Source organism: Bufo bufo, chromosome 9 (assembly GCF_905171765.1).
Source record: "Bufo bufo chromosome 9, aBufBuf1.1, whole genome shotgun sequence".
Lineage (NCBI taxonomy): Eukaryota > Metazoa > Chordata > Amphibia > Anura > Bufonidae > Bufo > Bufo bufo.
This window is the reverse complement of record NC_053397.1, coordinates 12,734,024-12,755,951: the sequence shown is the minus strand read 5'-3', so window position 1 is coordinate 12,755,951 and position 21,928 is coordinate 12,734,024. Positions and strand designations below refer to the sequence as shown.

Genomic DNA, 21,928 nt, shown 5'->3' with positions numbered 1-21,928 from the left:
GGGGGCAGGGGGGTTATTCCGAGGACACAAGATTTGTGCGTCAGGGTTGTGTAGAACTACAAATCCCAGGATGTCTACAGCTTATAATAGTGATTGATGGAAGGGGCAACTGCGGAAAACCTGCACTTATTTACAGGGGACCTGCACTGATACACTGTAACAAACTACAGAACAGGAGGGACATTTTGTGCTGCTGATGGGTTTAGCTCACAGAGGATTGTCTAGAATGGATACATTGTAACAATTGTTTCCAGTCCATAAACAAAGAGCCTGGAGGCGGATACAATGTATCAAACTATCAGGACAGGAGAGAGATTAGTGCTGCTTAAAGGGGTATTTGTGAAGTCACAGCGCATTGACTTTAGGATTAGTGGGACCCCGACTGGTCTTGTGGATATGCCCTAAATGTGGAATGCCCCTTTAAGGCCGCGTTCACATTTCCGTTTTTCACAGACGTGTGCTGTCCGCATTTTCCACGCACACGTACCCATTGATTTAAATGCGTCTGTTCACACATCAGTATTTTTTTTTACTGACCGTGGACGCATGCACTACTTTGGTCCGTGATGCTGACCAAACGCGCCCATTGAAGTCTATGGGTCTGTGAAAATCACGGACATAACGCGGATGGCATCCATGGTGCATCCGTTTTTCACGGAAGGCAGATAAGCAATGCTCTTGAAAATTAATTTTCAGCTGAGCAACGTCCGTGGATTACGAATGACACACGGATCCTTCACGGATTGAATAAGGACACTTTTTTTTCATGTACGTAATACTGTCACGGAAATGTGAACGAGGCCTGACTCCTGTGAAGGCCCCGCACACACGGATTGTGTCTATGTGTATATGTTACCTTTTTTTAGGGCTCCTGCTGGAGGTTTTGTTTGTTTGTTTTTTGTGGTGTTTTTCTAGCATTTTTTGCAGGCAGTGTTTCTGACCGCTAGCGTTTTCTTCGTGGAATTTTTTAGCGAAAAAGCCTGAAAAAAAACACCAAAAGCAAAAAAAAAAGCTCTTGTGTCTCCTGTGTCATGTTTCCCACGGACCTTCAGCTAATGTCTGGAGTTGACTTCTTTTACCAGCAAAAAAAAAAAAACAAAACTAAAAAACATACACTTTAAAAAGCGCAGCTGCAAAAAACGCTGGTAAAAACTGCAGAAAACACTTGCAATACCTGTGTATGTATAATACCTGTATGTCAGGTGTTTCGTCATCTGCATCTAAATGTTACTATTTGTCAGCAGCAAGCAGAGATCTTGAAAAGGGTTACAGAACGTTTCTTTATATAATAATCCTTATCCGCTGATTATTATCACTGGGGCACATTACGGGATTTCTGTGGGGCTTATATCCCCTTTAATAAATACATTAGGAAATTGCATACATAGCAACTCCCTGGTATGATCCAAGCAGCCTCGTACGAGCAGCACTTATATAGTTATAACGTAGACCAGGCATGCTAAACTTGCGGCCCGCCAGCTGTTGTAAAACTACACCTCCCACAATGCCCTGCTGTAGGCTGTTCGGGCATGCTGGGAGTTGTAGTTTTGCAACAGCTGGAGGGCCGCAGGTTGAGCAGGCCTGACGTAGACGATCGCATTTACCATATCTCGCTGTGTCACCCCTCTCTCTCTTGTGACTAGAGACCTCCTCGCGGCTCACAATGTCTTCCATGACTTTAGAACGCTCCATTGCCTCGCGAGAAAGCACGGTGACCGGAACGGGATCCAGTAAGTAACACAGAGCGGGGGATGGAGAGCGTCGTGAGCGGAGGGCGAGTGTTGTCACATCATCCCTCCCCCCACAGATACATTCATTGACCAGTGTGTGGAAGTAGTAGTAGTAGTAATGGGAATAGTAGTAATGGGGATAGTAGTACCCGTATTATCCTGTCAGCCACTCGTGTCTTTGTGTCTACAGGAGGTTCTCATCCCTCTGCCCCAAGGTCCATCCTAAGCTCGGCCAAGTCTTGGACAGATGCCAAGTCTGTCGTGTCAGGTAATGTGGGCTACAGTTGGGGTGGCATGTAGTGTATGGTTCCTGCTGACGCAGTAGTTTCTTCTACACCACAGCACACGAGGGCAAGAAGAAGAAAAAGAATGACGCCAACCCGTTCAAGATCCCACCTGATGTGGACATCTTCCAGATTAGAGACCAAGAGAGAGAGAAAAAGCAAATGGTATGGTCCAGGTACACGTAGGAGATGCAGGACGTCTGGACGGCATCACGTATCTGCTCAGAAGTCCCTCCACTTTTCCCATAACCCCTTACAGTTCTGACTTACCTGCAGTGGGGCCACCTGTGTAATTCATGGTCCCATTAGGACCCCAAGCCCCAAATGGCAGACCAGAAGTCAGAGGGACAGATTTCCCGTAGACCTGTATCTCTTTGGTATCAGTTCCATACATGAGATCATGAAGTTCTGCCCTGCGGCTCCTCTTCTGCCTGGCACCTGTAGGACTCTGTACACACACGTTCTCCAATGCCAAGCCAGATGTTTCCTGAGAGACCTCAAAAGCTGATCTACCTTAATGTCCACGCAGGAAAAGGAGCGGAACAAACATCTGAAGGTTCACCAGAAGACGACCTACAACACAAGGATGAACGCAGAGATTGGCCGGCTGAGGAAGGAGATTGAGGACGAGGAGATGGAAGAGATGGGAGCGGAGGTGGACAAGGCCCTGGATCCGCAGGAGAACGCCTCCTGGAAACTGGCAGTGATCAGAGGTGATGGGGGTGGGGGTGGGGGTGGGGATGGGGGTCGCTAGTGAGAGGGAAATGAGAGCGAGCGGGTTCCCTTTCACTATAATGAAGGGTCAGTGTGTGCAGAGCCCCCCATGCTTTGGAACCCCCATCCAAAGGATGCCCACAGTGAGACGCTGTAGATGACGAGTGCCGTGCAATAAATATACCATATTCTCATCCAGACAGGAACGTCCAGCGGGAAAGTGTGAATGACTACATCAACAAGAAGAGAGAGATGTTCCGCCTGGAGGTGAGACTGCCGATACTGTGTGTGCATCAGACAGGGGTTCACATAGCAGCACCCCACAGGCATGGTGGTCAGGGGTCTCCAGTGATTCCAGCGGGTGCCGTGTAATGCTTTATTTCACCTGTGGCGGCGCTGTTCCCTGTATTTATCTATTGCTGTTTCTGCACTAGTACGGCCTCCAAGTGAAAAGAGATGAGATCCAGAAGCTGGAGACCATGGCCGCCACGGAGGAGCAGAAGCTGGAGAAAGCGGAGCAGTTTCTGGAACAGGACGCCATCAGATTCGATGAGTTCCTGAAAGAGAATGACAGGAATTCGGTGGAGGCCATGAAACAGTAAGGATCGGCGCAGGCGCTGAGAGCATTATGTCACAAGTTTCCCACTGTAGAGGGCAGCATCCTATGTATATAGCTGATTATTTCTACTAGCGGATTCACATGTCCAGGCGTGTTACCAGCCGACTGCGCGGTCCTGATCCAAACTCACAGCAGCAAAAGGATTTATGAGTTTGGGCTGGGAAACAGGTCCGGTGTACGGCCTAAGGTTCGGGTTACGAGCCCGGATCCGGTCCTTGTACCGCTGTCTGGACCAGGGCTCAGCAACCCGCTGCTGTTTTGAAACTACAACTCCCAGCATGCTCTAATAGGTGTAGGCCTTCCATGCATGCTGGGAGCTGCTGGGATCAGAGTCTCGGGCCTGGGGATAAAGAGGTGATTAGTCATAACCCTGGTGGTCTGGGGAAGTGAAAGAATACCAGTATCTCAGGTTGTCTACAGCAGGGATGCTCAACTTGCGGCCCTCCAGCTGTTGCAAAAATACAACTCCTACTCTAGACCACCAGGAATGCGGGTATTATAATTTTTACTACACTAGACCACGAGAGATACGGTGGTATGATCTTTTTGCTACTCTAGGCCACCAGGAATATATTGGTATCGGTATTTTCAATACTGTAGGCCAGGCATGCCCAACCTGCGGTCCTCAAGCTGTTGCAAAACTACAACTCTCAGCATGCATGGATGGCCTACAGCTATTAGGGCATGCTGGGAGTTGTAGTTTTGCAACAGCTTGAGGACCGCAGGTTGGGCATGCCTGGCCTACAGTATTGAAAATACCGATACCAATATATTCCTGGTGGCCTAGAGTAGCAAAAAGATCATACCACCGTATCTCTCGTGGTCTAGTGTAGTAAAAATTATAATACCCGCATTCCTGGTGGTCTAGAGTAGTGAAAGGATTAATACTCGCATCTAGTGTCGGTCTGGGGTGCCTAGGGCCCACCAGTAAAATGTATTTTGGGGGCCTACCGTACGGATACATTCAGATATTCCCTGCTCACACAGCAGCAAGATGCTACCAGATGATTGAATATGGGGGCCCCTGCAGCGACTCTGAGAAGGTAGGTCCTGGGGAGGACACTGGTGGCTTTCCTCTATACCTAGAAGTTATCTCTGCTCTGATCGAGTCTATAATAATAAACTGGGGAGATTCTTAAATAATCACGTTTTTTACATGAATATCGGCTGATGAGGAGCCATACACTGAATATATGTCTGTAGTGCAGCAAGTCCACTGTGTTATGTGCCCCTTGTGCAGGGGGTGGGAGACTAGGGGCCCAGCTTGCTCAGGGGGATTCACCCGTACCCCTGTGGGTCAGTCCGGGCCTGCTTGCATCCCTGGTGGCACCCCCACTAAGCATAACACCACCCCCCTCTCTTGAAGTAATTAGAGTGCACCCTATTAAAATGATATACCACCTCATAGGGTCGATCCTGCTGGTTACAATGATACCTGATTTGTGAAAATTGGTTGCATCGCTCCCGGAAAAAAAAAAAAAGGCTTCATTGCAGGGGTGTGGCCTTCACTGGAAATCGGCGGTGCACTGAGCGGCTAGGTCACGCCCTTTGCTGCACGAACGCCCTCTTTTTCGTGAACAATAAAAGTCCTTTATCTCGGGAATTCTAATCAGAAGGATCAACCCTCCCCCCGGCAGTGTGTCTGGTTTAATAGGGTCGGTCCTGTTGACAGGTGCGCTTTAATCACTTCAAGAAAGGGGTGTGGTCCTACACTCAGTGGGCATGGCTTGCATTCTATTCATTGACTAGCGGGCAGCTTGTGACTCTCTAGAAATGGTTTCTGCTCAGAAAATCTATAAATGTTATAAAATGACGCTGTAAATTTCGGAGGCCATTTCTCAGGTGTCGGCGTTTACATCTAGGGCCGACAAGGAAACAAAGCTGAAACTGGAGAGAGCGGCAGAGATCAAGGGGCTGACGGCGCAAATGATGAACATCAAAAGGTAGAAGACACCTCATTTCTATGGAATAAGCACAATGTCAGCCTACGTTCTGGACATGCCCGCTGGCGTTTGTCTCTACGGTATTCTGTTGCGCCATTTTTACTGAAAAACACGGCTACCTTTCTTTTTTTCAAAACAGCGCCACACCTGTGCACAGGCTGTGTCTGGTATTGCATCTTAGCTCCATGAAAGCGATTGAGGCTGAGCTGCAATACCACAAAGCAATGAGGTTGATATGAGCCTTAATATCCCGTCCTCTTCTTCTTCATCCTCCCCAGTGACATTGCAAAGTCGGAGGAGATTCTGCGGGAATACCTCATGTACAAGGAGTTTCTCTTCAGATTGTCTCCTAAGGAGTGGCAGGAGCAAAGGCTGAAGAAGAAGGAGAGCGAGAGCAAGAAACAGCGAGAGCCGCTTATCAGCCGCCAGAAGGAGAAGAGCAGCTCCGGGTCTCACAAGGTGTCTGCATCCCCGATGCTGGGAAAGAGTAAGTGCATTCCGATTAGCGGCACCGACCAGTATACAGTATGTGTACGGGGCCCGCAGTCTTCTCGAGAACCCCTGGGAAAAACGGGAGACCTCTCAGACTCCTGGAAGAGTTGTCAAGTCTCCCACACATGATTCATGAACGTTAGGTTGAGAGGCCCCCTTTAAAAGGGGTGGGGCCTGTAAAAAATTAGGCGTGGCTTATGTCCAAAAACTCCAAGAAAATAACCTCCCTGAACTCCACTTCCAAAAATTGGCAAGGAAGAATAATGTCCCCCTTCTTATCTAGAACCAGAGTCTCGTTCTTCCGGACCCCTGGCCAGCCGTGATTCCATCCGGGACATCCGTCAGCCGTCCCGATCCAGCCTGAAGACTGTGGCCTCTAAGAAAATGTGAGTAAAACGCTGTGTAGCCGTGTCCCAGATCCCACAGATTATTATATTACGCCTTGTGGACGTGTCCCGGATACCACAGATTATTATATTACACCTTGTGGTCGTGTCCCGGATACCACAGATTATTATATTACACCTTGTGGTCGTGTCCCGGATACCACAGATTATTATATTACACCTTGTGGTCGTGTCCCGGATCCCACAGATTATTATATTACACCTTGTGGTCGTGTCCCGGATACCACAGATTATTATATTACACCTTGTGGTCGTGTCCCGGATACCACAGATTATTATATTACACCTTGTGGTCGTGTCCCGGAAACCACAGATTATTATATTACATATTGCGGTCGTGTCCCAACTCCCACAGATTATTGTATTGCACCTTGTGGCCATATCTCAGATCCCACAGATCATATTAAACCTTGTGGCCATGTACCGAGTCCCACAGATTATTATATTACACCTTGTTGTCGTGTCCCGGAAACCACAGATTATTATATTACACCTTGTGGTCGTGTCCCGGATACCACAGATTATTATATTACACCTTGTGGTCGTGTCCCGGATACCACAGATTATTATATTACACCTCGTGGTCGTGTCCCGAATCCCACAGATTATTATATTACACCTTGTGGTCGTGTCCCGGATACCACAGATTATTATATTACACCTTGTGGTCGTGTCCTGGATACCACAGATTATTATATTACACCTTGTGGTCGTGTCCCGGATACCACAGATTATTATATTACACCTTGTGGTCGTGTCCCGGATACCACAGATTATTATATTACACCTCGTGGTCGTGTCCCGAATCCCACAGATTATTATATTACACCTTGTGGTCGTGTCCCGGATACCACAGATTATTATATTACACCTCGTGGTCGTGTCCCGAATCCCACAGATTATTATATTACACCTCGTGGTCGTGTCCCGGATACCACAGATTATTATATTACACCTTGTGGTCGTGTCCTGGATACCACAGATTATTATATTACACCTTGTGGTCGTGTCCCAGCTCCCACAGATTATTGTACTGCACCTTGTGGCCATATCTCAGATCCCACAGATCATATTAAACCTTGTGGCCATGTATCGAGTCCCACAGATTATTTTATTACACATTGTGGTCGTATCTCAGATCACACAGATTATTTTATTACGCCTTGTGGCTCTGTCCTGGATCCCACAGATTATTATATTACATCTCGTGGCCATGTCTCAGATCACACAGCTAATTATATTAAGCCTTGTGGTCATGTCCTGGAACCCACAGATTATTATATTACACTTTTTGGTCATGTCCCAGATCCCACAGATTATATTACACCTCGTGGTCATATCCCGGATCCCACAGATTATTATATTACGCCTTGTGACCGTGTCTCAGAATCCACAGATTATTATATTACACATTGTGGCCGTGTCCCGGAACCCACAGATATTACACCTTGTGGTCCTGTCTCGGATGCCACAGATTATTATATTAGGCCTTGTGGCCATATCTCAGATCCCACAGATCATATTAAACCTTGTGGCCATGTATCGAGTCCCACAGATTATTTTATTACACATTGTGGTCGTATCTCAGATCACACAGATTATTTTATTACGCCTTGTGGCTCTGTCCTGGATCCCACAGATTATTATATTACATCTCGTGGCCATGTCTCAGATCACACAGCTAATTATATTAAGCCTTGTGGTCATGTCCTGGAACCCACAGATTATTATATTACACTTTTTGGTCATGTCCCAGATCCCACAGATTATATTACACCTCGTGGTCATATCCCGGATCCCACAGATTATTATATTACGCCTTGTGACCGTGTCTCAGAATCCACAGATTATTATATTACACATTGTGGCCGTGTCCCGGAACCCACAGATATTACACCTTGTGGTCCTGTCTCGGATGCCACAGATTATTATATTACGCCTTGTGGCCGTGTCTCAGATCACACAGATTATTATAGAATAATGAATGGACATAAGACGGCAGAAATCATGGTTTGTATATTCCTGACTTTAAAGGGGACCTGCATCATACATCTCTAGAGGAAGTCTTCATACGTTGGAGTGGGGGAGGGGTGATAACATCCACCAATACTTGCCACCTTTTTTGGGACACCTGTGGGTTGTCTTTTCAGGAGCAGTACGATAGTCCTAGAAGACGATAACAGTTCCGAAAACCTGGTGTCCTCTGACAGTGAAGAGGTAAGGAAGGCCTCCAACTGAAAGTGTTAAAGGGGATGTAAGAGGTTGGACAGTCTGAGTCGCAGCTTTTCAGGGTCATTATGTCATGCAAAATCTTGACTGTGTCAAAGGACCCCGAGTCTCCGGGCAGTTTAGAGAAGTTTAAAGGTTACAACTAAGTTTCCCTGGTTTGTGGGTTAAAGGTGAATATTGGCAGCGATCCCGAGTGATTTATGGGAATAAATAATTTATTGGTCATAACCCCGGTGGTCTAGGGTAGTGAAAAAATACCAGCATTTCTGGTTTTCTAGAACAGTAAAAGGATTAATACAGACATACCCCTGGTGGTCTAGAGTAGTGAAAGTGGTAATACCAGCATTTCTGGTGGTCTAGAGTAGTGAAAGAATACCAGCATTCTGGGTGGTCTACAGTAGCGAAAGGCTTAATACCACTGGTGATCTAAGAAAGTGAAATTATTAATCCTAGCATCCCTGGTGGTCTAGTGTAGTAAAAGGGTTAATACCAGCATCCCCAGTGGTCTAGGAAAGTGAAATGATTAATACTAGCATCCCTGGTGGTCTACAGCAGTGAAAGGATTGATGCCGACATATCTCTGGTGATCTAGACAGAGTAGTAAATGGGTTAATACCTGCATCCCTGGTGGTCTTGGGTAATGAAAGGACTAAAGCCTTGTTCACATTTCAGTTTTTGGTCAGTGACTTGTGAGCCAAAACAAGAAGTGTATCCTACACAGAGATAATGTATAATGGAAAGATTTGCTCCTGTTCTGTGGTTTTTGGCTCACAGATCACTGATGGACTAAACACTGAAGTGTGAACGAAGCTTAATACCAGCATCCCTGGTGGTCTAGAGTAGTGAAAGAGTTAATACCAGTATCTTTGGTGGTCTAGGGTAAAGAAGGCGTGAATTGGTGCCTGGTGTCCAGTGGGTGACTGTCCTCTGCAGGCACCAGCATTGTCCCTGGTGCTTGTGACATGAAGCTGGGACGATGGTGGTCTTCATTCTCCCCCTGCCCCGATACAGAATAGTTCAAATAGACGGTTGGACCACATGGTGGATCTGCAGAGGTGGTGAGATGCTGATGACAGATCTTTTACCAGGAGCCGGAGCTGTACTTTACTGATCCACAACAACTACTCAACATCTTCTCTGAAATGGAGGAACGGAACCTGTCGCTGATCCAGAACTCACAGGAAACAGAACAGGCCTTAGAGGAGATCAAGCACACCATCACCATGACGGAGAAGAAAATGTGAGTGAACGTAAGGAGCCCGCTGCACAATGAAATACAGGCCAATGCCTTTAAGTGGTGCCAGACTATCAGATACTGTTTCATGTATACAGCCCCATAGGTCTTACCACACTCCCGCTGCCCTCTCTCGCCAACCTGCTCAGAAAAGGGGAGCAAGATGGAGGCAGCGCTGCAGGATCGGGGCGCACTACACATCACTATTGTTTCTTCACTGTTTTTTGCATTTACCTTTTAGGGAAAATGAGACTCAACAGCTGAAAGCCCAGATTGCTCACCTGCAGCAAGCGATAGTTCAGGAGGACGAGCAAGCAGTAGATCTCGAAATGAAATGCAGAGTATTTGCCTTTGGCCAGTACAGTTTTGAAGAGCAGGTATGAAACCAGTGATATGTACAGTGATTCCACCAGCAGAACAGTGAGTGCAGCTCTGGAGTAGAATACAGGATGTAACTCAGGATCAGTACAGGATAAGTAATGTATGTACACAGTGACTGCACCAGCAGAATAGTGAGTGCAGCTCTGGAGTATAATGTAGGATGTAACTTGGGCTCCATACAGTTCCGTTACACAGCATTCTGCTGTGCCATCCATTCAAGGTAAGAAAGAACAGCTAACAAGTACCTGACAAAGCTGTCTTTTGACCCTGCAGGAGAAGATGTTGACATCTCTCACCAAGAAAGTAGGTGAAGTGTACCAGGCCTGTATAAAGGAGAACAGAGCCAATCTCAACGCCCTGCAGATGTTAACCATGATGGAGCAGCAGGTAGAGGAGCTCTTAGACAACATTGAAACCATCCCTAAAGAAAGGCTCGAGACTGCAGAAAAGGCAAAGGAGAAGGAGCGTCGGCTGAGGTGCGGAGAGGGTTTAGTTCTTGGTTTTGAGATTATTGTAGTGGAGGAGGAATAAGGTGCACTAGACTTCATGTTATGACTTCTCCTCAGATTGAGAGATGAGAAAATTATACAGCAAAAGCTGCACCAGGAGGAGAGGCTGCGCCGCGCTTTAGAAAGGGCACAAGCCGACCCCAAGAAAACAGTAAGTCTATACACAATCCATAATGTAAGATGAGCAGGCAGGACTCGTCAGTGCTTCGACTAGGGGGGGGGGGGGGGGGTAAGGGGGGGAATCTAACCAGGGCGCAGCTGTCGCCTAACACCACCTACAGGTGAAACTCAAAAAATTTGAATATCATACAAAAGTTCATTTATTTCAGTAATGCAACTTAAAATATTCTAGGCTCAAAGTGTCACCCTCTAGTCAGCTAATTAATCCATACCCCCCTAAGCAAAGGGGACCTCAGATTGTGACTTTGGGGTTTTCATAAGCTGTAAGCCATAATCATCCAAATTATAACAAATAAAGGCCTGAAATATCTCATGTTAGATTCACCTTTTAAGTTGCATTTACTGAAACAAATGAGCTTTGCACGATATTCTAATTTTACGAGTTTCACCTGTACGTCAGGAGGTATTGACGCCCCCGGATTTTACACAGAAAAATAAAATAACTGGAAAGCACAAGAAATCTAGTAAAGATGGCTGGTGCAGGATATCAGTTTTGTGCCGTCATGTGTGTAGTTGTGCTTTGTATATGCAGTTACCCGCGCCTTGCTGAACACTACATGTCGGTGTATCAGAGGACTTTACAGCATTCAATACGTAACCAAAGGTCGGGGTGCCTCTCCAGCCTTAAAGGAGTTGTCCTGCTATATATTGATGACTTCTCCTTAGTATAGGTCATCAATATCAGATCAGTGAGGGCCCGACGCCCCTGCCAATCAGCTGTATGAAGAGAAGGCACGAACCATGCCAGTGCAGCCTTCTCTTTATCGTTTACCTGCTCGCTACCTTCTTGTAATTACACTGTCGCAACAGCAAGCAGGTTGGGCTACTGCAATTACAAGTACTTTCTCCATTCAAATGCATGGACAGAGTGCTCGTCGTTACACTGCACGGGGCAGTGTAATGAAGAGGATGGAGCACCAATCCTCCTGAAACAGCTGATCAGCAGCGGTGCTGGGTGTCGGACCCCTGCCAATCAGCTATTAGGAGAATATATATAAATATAATCAGGACAACCCTTTAAAATTTTTATTTGCATTTCAGCCTTTTATGGTGAGAATGGAATAATCATTTAAAATAGCTATATACAGTCAATAGCGGTAGGCCAACAATTTGGCGGATGGCTCTTTCAAAGCCATAATGTGGGTGCAGTTCAGTGTCTTTATTACTTCTGCAAAACCTGGCCCAACCATGGGTCTAATGGTGTGTGTCATATACCTCAAACAGGTCCATATCCCCCATTGTCCAAATGGAAGCTAAAAGCAGGGCCACATGCAATTGTATGCATGTCCGGAGTTTATCCCAGAGCACAAACAGATTATGAAGAGATAAATGATAACAGCTTTAGTATATATTCACATGCTGCAAATTTCATCGGAAAATCTGTTCCATTCCACGGTGGGGGGCGGCGAGCACTGCAATTTTTGCAAGCCTCATTCAGATCACTTCAGGGACAGACCCAGAAATATCTGCCGTGTGTGAATTTCCCCTGTAGGCTCTTCAGTTCATTAAATTCAAATCTGAAACCTAGTGGATCGACTCCTCGGTGAATCAACACTGACCCATGTTTTTCTCTACAGACCGGCAGAAAACTGATGACCCGCTCTGATCCACCAGCAATGAAACCCAAAATTGAGAAAGACCAAGATGCTGACAAAGAGAAGGAAGAAGCCTTGTATTTTTTCCGCTAGCATTGGAGTCATCCAGATCTCCTGTATTGTTTTATCGTTTTCTGAAGTGGCGGGTGACAGTGCGGCCGTGCTTCCTCCCGCTCGCTGGGACAGCCGCCTTTGTAAAGAGAAATGCTGGCGTCTTTCATGTTACAGCTATTACAAATAAAGGGCCTTGTCCATAATGACATCATATTTTTAGTTAATGAGCCTCTGGCAGACAATTATTGTCACCTTAAAATGGGTTTTTCCAGGACTTAGATATTCAGGTTAGGGGTGCGACCACACTCGCCAATCTGCTGTTTTGGACAGCTGCCAGCACTGGAAACTATACAGTAAATGGAACCGGAAGGACGTGGTTCTGTACACGAACCAAGCCACGGTAACTGCAGCTAAGCTCCCTTTCCAGCAAATGGGGGTGGAGTGCAGGGTGTCGGACGCCCATCGATCTATCTATTCGGAGGATAGGTCATCAGTATCTACTACAAAACCCCTTTGGCCAGACACACAAGAGAGTTCAATGATTTGTAATGCTGAGTGACCCTCAGAGTCCTGAAATCTATCGTACTACAGTGACAGCATTATGTCAGTGTAATTCAGTAGATTCCAGGACTCTCAGGGTCACAGGGGAGTGGAGGTCAGAATGGGACCTCTTACTGACACATACTGTGAATTCATTGCATTGAACTCGCGCCTTAGGGTGTTGTTACTGAAATGCAGCAGAAAATTTGCAACGTTCCTGCTGAAAAAAAAAAAAAAAGGACCCAATGGTGTGCGTTTTGCTGCAGATTTCATTGCATAAATGCGGCTCATTTGACGGAGATTTCACTCTTTGCACTGGAGTGTAACGGATGATAAAAATACGCAGCATAAATCGACACAATTAGCAACGCAGGTCAATTTCTACTGTGCATTTTTTCTTCCAGCAATGTGCAACTGAGAACTTCTAAAAATGCATTTACTTTGCAGGTTCTGTACAACGCCGCAGGTCTGCCCCACGAAAACCCATGATGGCAAAACAGCAGCGTTTCAGTCATGTGTGGAATAAACCTTAATGGGGTTTTGTCACTTCAGCAAGTGGCACCTATAATGTGGCGAAAGTTAACAATACTTTAGTAAATGGCTTGTATTATTACCCATATTGCTTCCTTTGCTGGCTAGATTAATTTTTCCATCAAATTATAAACTGTTGGCTTCCATAATCACAACCACCATGCAATCCATCAGTGGTGCTCGTGCTTGCACACTATAGGGGAAAAAAAGCTGGCCTCTAGAGGACGAGACCATGAGAGCTCACATAGGCTATTTTTATTTTATTTTTTATAGCCTGCAAACACGACCACCGCTGATGGATTGCAGGGTGATCGTAACCATGGAAACAAGCAGTGTGATGGTAAAATGATTCCAGCCAGCAAAGGATGCAATATGGTAAACAATACATTAGGGAGTGGCTTGTATTAACTTTCACTACATAATACATTCTATTTGCTGAAGTGACAAAACCCCTTTAAGGAATGTGCCCTCATGCTTCTTCCAGCAGATTTACTGTAGATTTCATCCTATGAACTACAAAGAGTAAAATCCACTTTGAGAATACACAAAGAATGGAACTGGTGCAGACTAAAAATCTGGAAAGTTTCCAGTATGTGAATGAGATTTGTTAAAATCCCATGCAGTATGCTGGTGCTGTATTCCACTGGGGATTTACTACCTGCAAATCTGGATGAAAAATTTGAAACATTTCCACTACGTGTTGATGCAGCATCAACAGACTTAGGCCTCATGCACACGGCCGTGTTGCACGGCCGAGAGCAGTCCGTGGTAACCCGGCCGGGATTACTGCTGACAGCAGGAGCGCACGGCGTCATTGGTTACTATGACGCCGTGCGCTTCATGACGCCGCTGCTGTACAGTGATACACTCGTATAGACCGCAGAACACGGCCGTGTGCATGAGGCCTTAGGCTGCGGCTACTCTTTACTCGCCTGCATATTCAGCACCACAATGCAGCTGGACAAGGGCTCATTCACACGACCGTAGGTGTCCCGTTGCCGTACTGCGGATCCGCAATACACGGGCCCCGTTCCGTGTGCATTCCGCATCACGGATGCGGACCATTGACTTGAATGGGTCCGCAAATCCGGAGACACTGAAGCCCTACGGAGTGCTTCTGTGGTGTTCTGTTCCGTGCTTCCGTTACGCAAGAAGATAGAACAAGTTCTATCTTTTTGCAGAACGGACGGATCGCTGACCCGATTCAAGTGAAAGGGTCTGCGATCGCGCATGCGGCTGCCCCACGGTCGGTGCCCATATGTTCGTGTGCATGAGCCCTAACCTTAGATAGACGGTTCGGCTATTCCTCCTGATGTCTCCATACGCAACCATGCTCCGTTTGGGTGAACATGTGTATTCAATGGGGAGAGGAAAATGAGCAACTGCCACTTTTCTGCTCCCACGATTACTCCCTCAATGCGTCGCTCAGTACCTTACAATGCGTCCTGCAGTAGTCCCAGCAAGACAAAAAATGCAGCAGCTAATATTCATACTTCAGGGTTGGTTACATGGCGGATCCTGGTCGCAAGAAACCTGTCCCGGAGACCAGGATCGTGGGTGTAGCGGTGCTGGCATCGAAATTAATGAGGTTGCAGCAGTGTTGGGTTTTTACAATTCTGTGATCCCACTGACTTCTATGCTGGCACGGCTACACTGCAATCCATGGTCACGACCAAGATCGCTATGAATCTGAACCCTTAAACCAACATCCCATCGTAGGAAGACTAATACTAAGGGCAGAATTATAATCTTTTTTTTTAATACTTTCTTATTTCACCAAAATGCACCCCTAAAAAAAAAAAAAAAGTTACATGAGGGTGAAAAAAGGAATTGGTTGATTTAAAGGGATATAAATATTTTGTACAACTTTGTACAAAAAAAAAATATAAGCAAAACAATTTCCTGCAGTATACACAAATAAATACCTGATATATAATTTACAAATCTCACACCTGACACTCGGTCAGTTCTGTCCACAGCTTGTTAGAAAAAGAGTCAGTCAGTTTCCAGGACAGTGCGCGGCTGAAGAAGGTGTCAGACTGACCAGGTTATGCTCCAGAGGTAGGTGCACTGTATCACAAGACAGAGGAATTTTGTGGAGATGAGATTCAAATACCTTTCAGATAAGGAGACAGTCATCGCTAACGAGAGACATCCACCTTTCTTCAGACACAAATGATTGCAGAATACCATTTTCCAAATAAAGCTTCCGTCCATTTCCATTCCTTCCAGATGGACACGGCAGAAGAAAATATTACACTGATGACAGATCCTGAATGGATTTAGTAGGAGGGCAAAGTAGAGAGCAGCTTTTGGGCACTTTCAAGAAGAGATACTTATGGCAATGTCACGTAGAGGAGCATAAAAATCTAGTGCAAAAATGAGATGCCATATTGGGGAATAATCCACAATCAGAGAAACAGAAGTGCAGGGCGTCATCCCCTAAAAACCACGAGACCAGCGTGAACGGAAGAGACGACTCCACCCTGCCGGCTGGCTCTAAATAACACTTTGAGCGCAGCGCCAGCTTATTCAAGGTCCTGCAGGTTTATTGTGCTTCCTGTAAACTGGGAATTATCAGAAGCTGCCTCGTCTTCTGCCGACACGTGAGGCTCCTAGAAGAGAAGGAATGCTTGTAAATATGGATGCAAACAGCATACTTGTACAAGCAGAATCAGCTGCACCCAGCATGTTAAAAGGGCACCGATATGTATAAACTGCCGACTGAGCAGAACCAAACAAAACCAAAACCAGAGGCACAGCATGCAGTTGAGCAGTACCGACCCTTTGTAACCTAACATGATCATATTGATGTGAGTCTTTCAACGATAACCTACTCTAAGGGTCCATTCACACATCCATGGTGTATTGCGGATCCGCAATACACCCTGCCGGCACCCCCGTAGAACTGTCTATTCTTGTCCGCAATTGATAGGGCGGCAGGTCAGGCATGCGCTTTGCTACTCCATTCTATCTCTATCGGACTGCTAAAGATAGCCAAGTAGAGTGCTCAGCTATTTACAGTGGTACCATAGGGAATGAATGGAGTGGCACCTGCTGCTCCATCATATCAGGGGAACGTGATACCCATTCTCGGGATTGGCAGGGGTCCCAGAGGTTGGACCCCCACCGATAAGTTTGCTATCCCTTATCGCATCCATTCAAAACTTGGCACAATCCCTTTAACTTTGCTTAAATTATTATGAATACAAGACACAACAGGGCTGGAGCCCCAGTGCCTTTAATACTTTAAGATGGGTAGAACTGAAGAGATCCTTAAACATACAAACCATCTTACCTGCAAGATATGCACAGGCAAATCGACAGTCAGTTGCGTGTGCGCGGATGGCGACTGAGCACTCAGCTGGAAAGCCAGGTCCCCATCCCCTGGAGGTTCATCCTTGTGATAAGTACAGAAAACATTAATGGAGGGACATTACCAGGCAAATAATAAGTCGGTATTTCGCAGGTATACATCAAAGGGGTTCTTCACTACTTCCTGTATAAGGTCTAAGGGTCCATTCACACGTCCGTATGTGTTTTGCGGATCGCACATCGCCGGCACTCTCATGGAAAATGCCTCTTCTTGTCCGCAATTGCAGACAAGAATAGGACAGTGCAGATTTTTTTGCGGAACGGAAGTGCGGATCCGCAAATGCGAACAGCACATTCCGGTCCCATTGAAAATTAATGGGTCCGCACCTTTTCCGCTAAATTGCGGAACGCATGCAGACCCATTTTGCGGACGTGTGAATGGACCCTAAGTAAGCAGCTGTACCAACACAGTCAATGGCAACTGCACTAGATTTCCTAAGGTACATATGTGTCTGTGGGGACTACCCAACTAAAACCAAGTGGCTCACTTCAGCCTCGGGGGCACAGGGGTTGTGCCTACCTACCTGAAGAAGTTGGATCTGTACATACTGCGCCCCTGTTGCTGGGTCCCGTAACGTCAGACCACCATTTGATAAAACACTGCTACCAAAACGGTTGCCAGCAGGAGATGATGCTTGGTTAGGTTTTGTACCTTTATTTTTCCTCTGCGGAGGTGAAGTCCCTAAACAAAATAAAAGTTAAATATTCATCAGGGATAGATGAAAATTATTCTTACCGGTAATTGGATTTTCCCTTAGCCTCCACAACGGTACTTCCTGGAGGCCACCGGCCTCTTCCGGGGCAGGAAAACAACGAAGATCAATGTATAAGGGCCCCCTCCCCTTTACCTTCACCAGTTAATAACCTAGAACTCCAAAGCAGATGCATCATTTAATAAGGTTAAGTAACATAACAATACAAATGAAAAAAGGGTCAACTGCCGACCAAATATCAAATCAAACAAAAAAAAAAAAAAAAAAAAAAAAAAAAAAAAAGAGTGGGAATTCCCTGTGCCGTCGTGGAGGCTAAGGGAAAATCCAATTACCGGGAAAGAGTAATCATCATGTTTTCCCCACGGCAGATAAAACTTTCCTGCCAAAAGAAAGATCTCTATTGGATAGCACTTCCAGTTTATAATATTTTTATAAAAAGTAGAAGGGTTCGACCAAGAAATATCTTCAAGAGAGGCAGAGGCCCCCCTCTGCCGAAGAGGCAGCCATAGCTCGCGCAGAATGGGCTTTCAGTCCAGACGGGGGGAGTCATCTCTTTCTCATTGTAACAGGACTTAATCCGTGTTATGGAAGCCTTGCTAGCCGCTCTACCCCGGTTAGTGCCCAGGTACTGGACCAATAACTGATCTGTCCTTCTGAAGTCCTTTGTAATTTCCAAATACTGAAGAAGACCTCTTCTCACGTCAAGGTTACTGAATCTCTTTTCCCCTTCAGAGGTAGGCCGAGGAGTGGGAGAGAAATTTCTTGACGGCAATGAAATTTAGAGATACCACTTTAGGAAGAAATTCAGGAGAATGTCTTAAAAACAATCCCATCTTCCAGTATTGCAAGGTACGGGGCTGAATAGAGAAGGCCTGAATCTCCCCAACCCTTCTAGCTGCCGTAATTGCCATTAGTATTATCTGGGACTTCTATCGTTTTTGTCAGGACTTTTGGAATTAGAGAGAAGGGTGGGAAGGTGTACAGGAGACCCTTCGGCCACCTGTGCGCTAAAGCATCCACTTGCAGAGGTCTGTCTTTGTAAGAGGGAATAAAACTTGCTGACTTTGTTTTTTTCTTGAAGTAAACAAGTCAATTAACGGCGTCCCCCATCTTGCTGAAATCTGGTCGAACACTGTCTGGTTCAAGCTGTCTCAGCTTTTCTCTGCTCAGGAAGTCCGCCAGATGATTTTCTTCCCCCTTTATATGGACCGCCGTCAGAGATTTTATGTTTGCTTTGGCCCAAACAAATATCTTTTCTGCCACCGCCGAGAGGAAACGACTTCTTGTCCCCCCTGTTTGTTCAGGTAAACAACCGTGGTCGAGTTGTCGGGAAGTATCTTTACATAACTCCAGACCACGGATGGAGCGAAAAATTTTAGCGCTTGCCAGACTGCCTGAAGCTCTCGCATGTTGGAAGATGGCCAGATAGGGCTTTTCTGCCATAGACCCTGACCTGTCCTGCCGTTCAGGTGAGCCTCCCAGCCTTGGCTGCTTGCGTCCATCGTGACCACTAGTGGCTCCGACTGCAGTCATTCCACGCCTCTGGAAAGGTTCTCTTTTCTGAGCACCAGGAGAGAGCGCCTTAAATGGAACGGAATCTCCAATTTCTTGTTTAAAGATATTTGTTTTCGGTCCCAGGACCTTAACAGGAAGGACTGAAGCATTCTTGAGTGAGCCTGGGCCCATTTCACTGATAATATTGTGGAAGTCATGATTCCCAGAATCCTCATGATCTCTCTTATAGAGGTCTTGCGTAAACATTGAAACCTTGCTATTCTTTGGATCAGGTCTTCCTTTTTTCTTTCCGGAAGAAAAAAAAGAGGACATTAGATGAGAATCTAGAAGTACACCTAAGAATATCTACCGATATTCTGGAACCAGGTCTGACTTTCATATTGATGATCCATCCTAAATTTGACAACGTCTGGACTACGGTCTGTATCTGCGAGAGAAGAGATTCTGTCGTCCAGGTATGGAATCAGGACTATCTCTGATAAATGGAAGAAGCTCGAAATTTCTGCTATAACTTTTGTAAATACCCTTGGGGCAGAGGATAGGCCAAAGAGAAGCACCTGGAATTGAAAATGATTGATCCTCCCCCAAATCCAGACTGCCATTCTTAAATATTTCTGGTAATGTCGATGGATTGGAACGTGGTAATAAGCATCGGAGAGATCTATTGTTGCCATTACCCAGTCTTTGGATATTAGGTTGATTGTGGACCTGACTGTTTCTATCTTGAACTTTTTGTATCTTACGAATTAGTTTAAATTCTTCAAATTTATTATCAAATCGGAATGACTCGTCTGGTTTCTTTACCAAAAAGACTGAAGAATAGAAGCCCCTTTTTTCTTCCTCTGGAGGAACTTTGACTATTGCCTCATTCTGAAGGAGAAGTGCAATTTGTGCCTCTAGAGCTTCTTGTTTCTCCTTTTTTAACCTTGAATTTTCCAGGTACCTGTCTGGGGGAACATTTGATAACATCAGGATACAGGCTGGAGCTATTACAGACAGCACCTAAGGTGATGCATGAATTTGTACCCAGGCCTGGTTGAAATGGACTTCTGGCGTCATTGTGTAGTATTTGGACGGGAGGACTTATCCGAGAAGAGGAATCCCCTATTCTTGCTTTTCGAGGATTGCCATGAGGATCCCCGATTCTTCTTTTTCTGATCAAATCCAGGACGTCTCTGGGAGCGAAAATTACGTCTTTGATGAAAGAATATCGATTCGGTAGGGAAGCCCTTTTTCCTATCGGAGGCCTTCTTCTAGGATATCATCCAGGGTCTTCCCAAATAAACGATCCCCTTCACAAGGGATGGCACAAAGTCTATTTTTTGATGCCGCATCTCCATTCCATGACCTTAACCAAACTGCCCTACGAGAGGCATTTGATAAAGCTGCGGTCTTTGCAGATAATTTCACGACATCTGCTGTAGCATCCGCCAGGAAGTTGGAAGCTTGTTTCAGGACCGGGATGGAGGCTAGAATGTCCTCTCTTGGAGTGTCCGACTGAATAGGCTCTTCTAATTGCGTCAGCCTAATAAGCAGGACGTCCTCCTTGAGGCCCCCCATATGGGTATTTAAGGTGTTAAGAGCCAGGCTGCATTGTGTAACAGCTGAGAAGACGTCTTTAATAGTAGGCTCGGTCCCTGGAGCGGCCCCTACACTGTGTGCCCCACTGACCTCAGTGTACTCTGTATCTAGAGCCTTGTGAGAGGAAATGGGCGCAGCAGAGATGGTAGTTGCTGGAGGGCTGCAGTATGACACCAGTGTCAGCTCTGCTGCGTTCCCCGCCGTAGATGATGAGCGGGCAAACTTTTCTAGCCGCGCGGCCACTTCATATCCGCAAACTAGAATAATCTGCATGGGTGACATAAATATGATGTTAGACCCCTCACTCGACCATCACCAGGGAAATGCAGACCCAACAAATGCAGGGACTCCCTCACGACTTGGTAGGTTCCTGACTGAATTTAGATGGCTAGACCTCTGGACCCCACCGATAAGGTATACTCCTGCCACAGCGGCGGACACTACTCCCTAACCCGAATAGATTATAAATTGGGCAATGAGTTGATGATGTTATATCTAGGGGGCGATAACATATCTCCCCAGGGGAACATCGGATCACTCACTGTGACTGGGCACCCTGATAAGAGGCTCTCCTTCAATAATGAATAGGATGCATATACATCCCTTCTGGCTGAACCTTTTAGGATCAGCTGACGTAATCCCCTACTATCTACAAGAGTTTCTAATGACGCATGAAAATGAACATAAACTGGCACTAGTGTGGGACACCTTAAAGGCATTTCTTCGGGGGTCCCTACACTCCAGTATATCCTATATAAAAAATAGAAAAAAATAAAAAAGACACTAAACGTTCAGCGGCAGAGCTGGAATCCTGGTGTTCTACACTGGAACAGCAATATATTAACCAGCCAACTGATCCCAATAGAAACGCGTGGCTCCAAGCGGGAAGACAATAATTTAGCGACACTTAGGGACAAGGCTGATCAGAAATGATTTTTCCTGAAACAGACAGCATTCGAATCAGGAAATCAGTCAGCCAAACTATGGGCTCAACTAGTCCGCCATGACTGACCATCCTCAACAATTTTAGCAGTTAGAGATTCTGCGGGACAACTGCACAACACGCAAGAGGCGATACTCCGCACCTTTACACACTTCTACCAAGATCTATACAGATCTAGCATAACAGCAACTGAAGCGGAAATAGCTGCCTATTTGGAAGACATAACTATACCTACCCTTACTACAACGCAGCGTACACAACTAGACCAACCAATTAGCTTGGAGGGAGTTATACAAGCCATAACAGATCTTAATAATGGGAAATCCCCCGGTCCGGATGGGCCCCCTCAAAGAAGTGTA

The 21,928-nt window shown here is 46.0% G+C and overlaps 2 protein-coding genes across 2 annotated transcripts in view; one reads left to right on the top strand and one right to left on the bottom strand.

Moving 5' to 3' along the window:
• The first annotated feature begins 1,320 nt into the window (after positions 1–1,320).
• On the top strand, positions 1,321–13,009 carry CFAP100 (cilia and flagella associated protein 100). Its single transcript, XM_040408325.1, has 15 exons — positions 1,321–1,730; positions 1,921–1,998; positions 2,073–2,179; positions 2,544–2,727; positions 2,928–2,995; positions 3,163–3,326; positions 5,210–5,290; positions 5,569–5,777; positions 6,066–6,168; positions 8,340–8,406; positions 9,507–9,658; positions 9,894–10,029; positions 10,307–10,509; positions 10,600–10,693; positions 12,300–13,009. Exons 1-15 carry the CDS (start codon positions 1,664–1,666, stop codon positions 12,408–12,410), a joined length of 1,824 nt encoding a protein of 607 aa, XP_040264259.1. The 5' UTR covers positions 1,321–1,663; the 3' UTR covers positions 12,411–13,009.
• Positions 13,010–14,930: 1,921 nt separating this feature from the next.
• Positions 14,931–21,928, bottom strand: part of ZXDC (ZXD family zinc finger C) — a 29,215-nt gene continuing 22,217 nt past the window's right edge. Inside the window, exons 8-10 of the mRNA XM_040408322.1 lie at positions 17,342–17,499; positions 16,741–16,842; positions 14,931–16,057 (exon numbers count right to left, since the gene is read on the bottom strand). Of these exons, the coding sequence (XP_040264256.1) occupies positions 15,971–16,057; positions 16,741–16,842; positions 17,342–17,499 (347 nt within the window). The 3' untranslated portion in view covers positions 14,931–15,970. The remainder of the gene's footprint in view (positions 16,058–16,740; positions 16,843–17,341; positions 17,500–21,928) is intronic.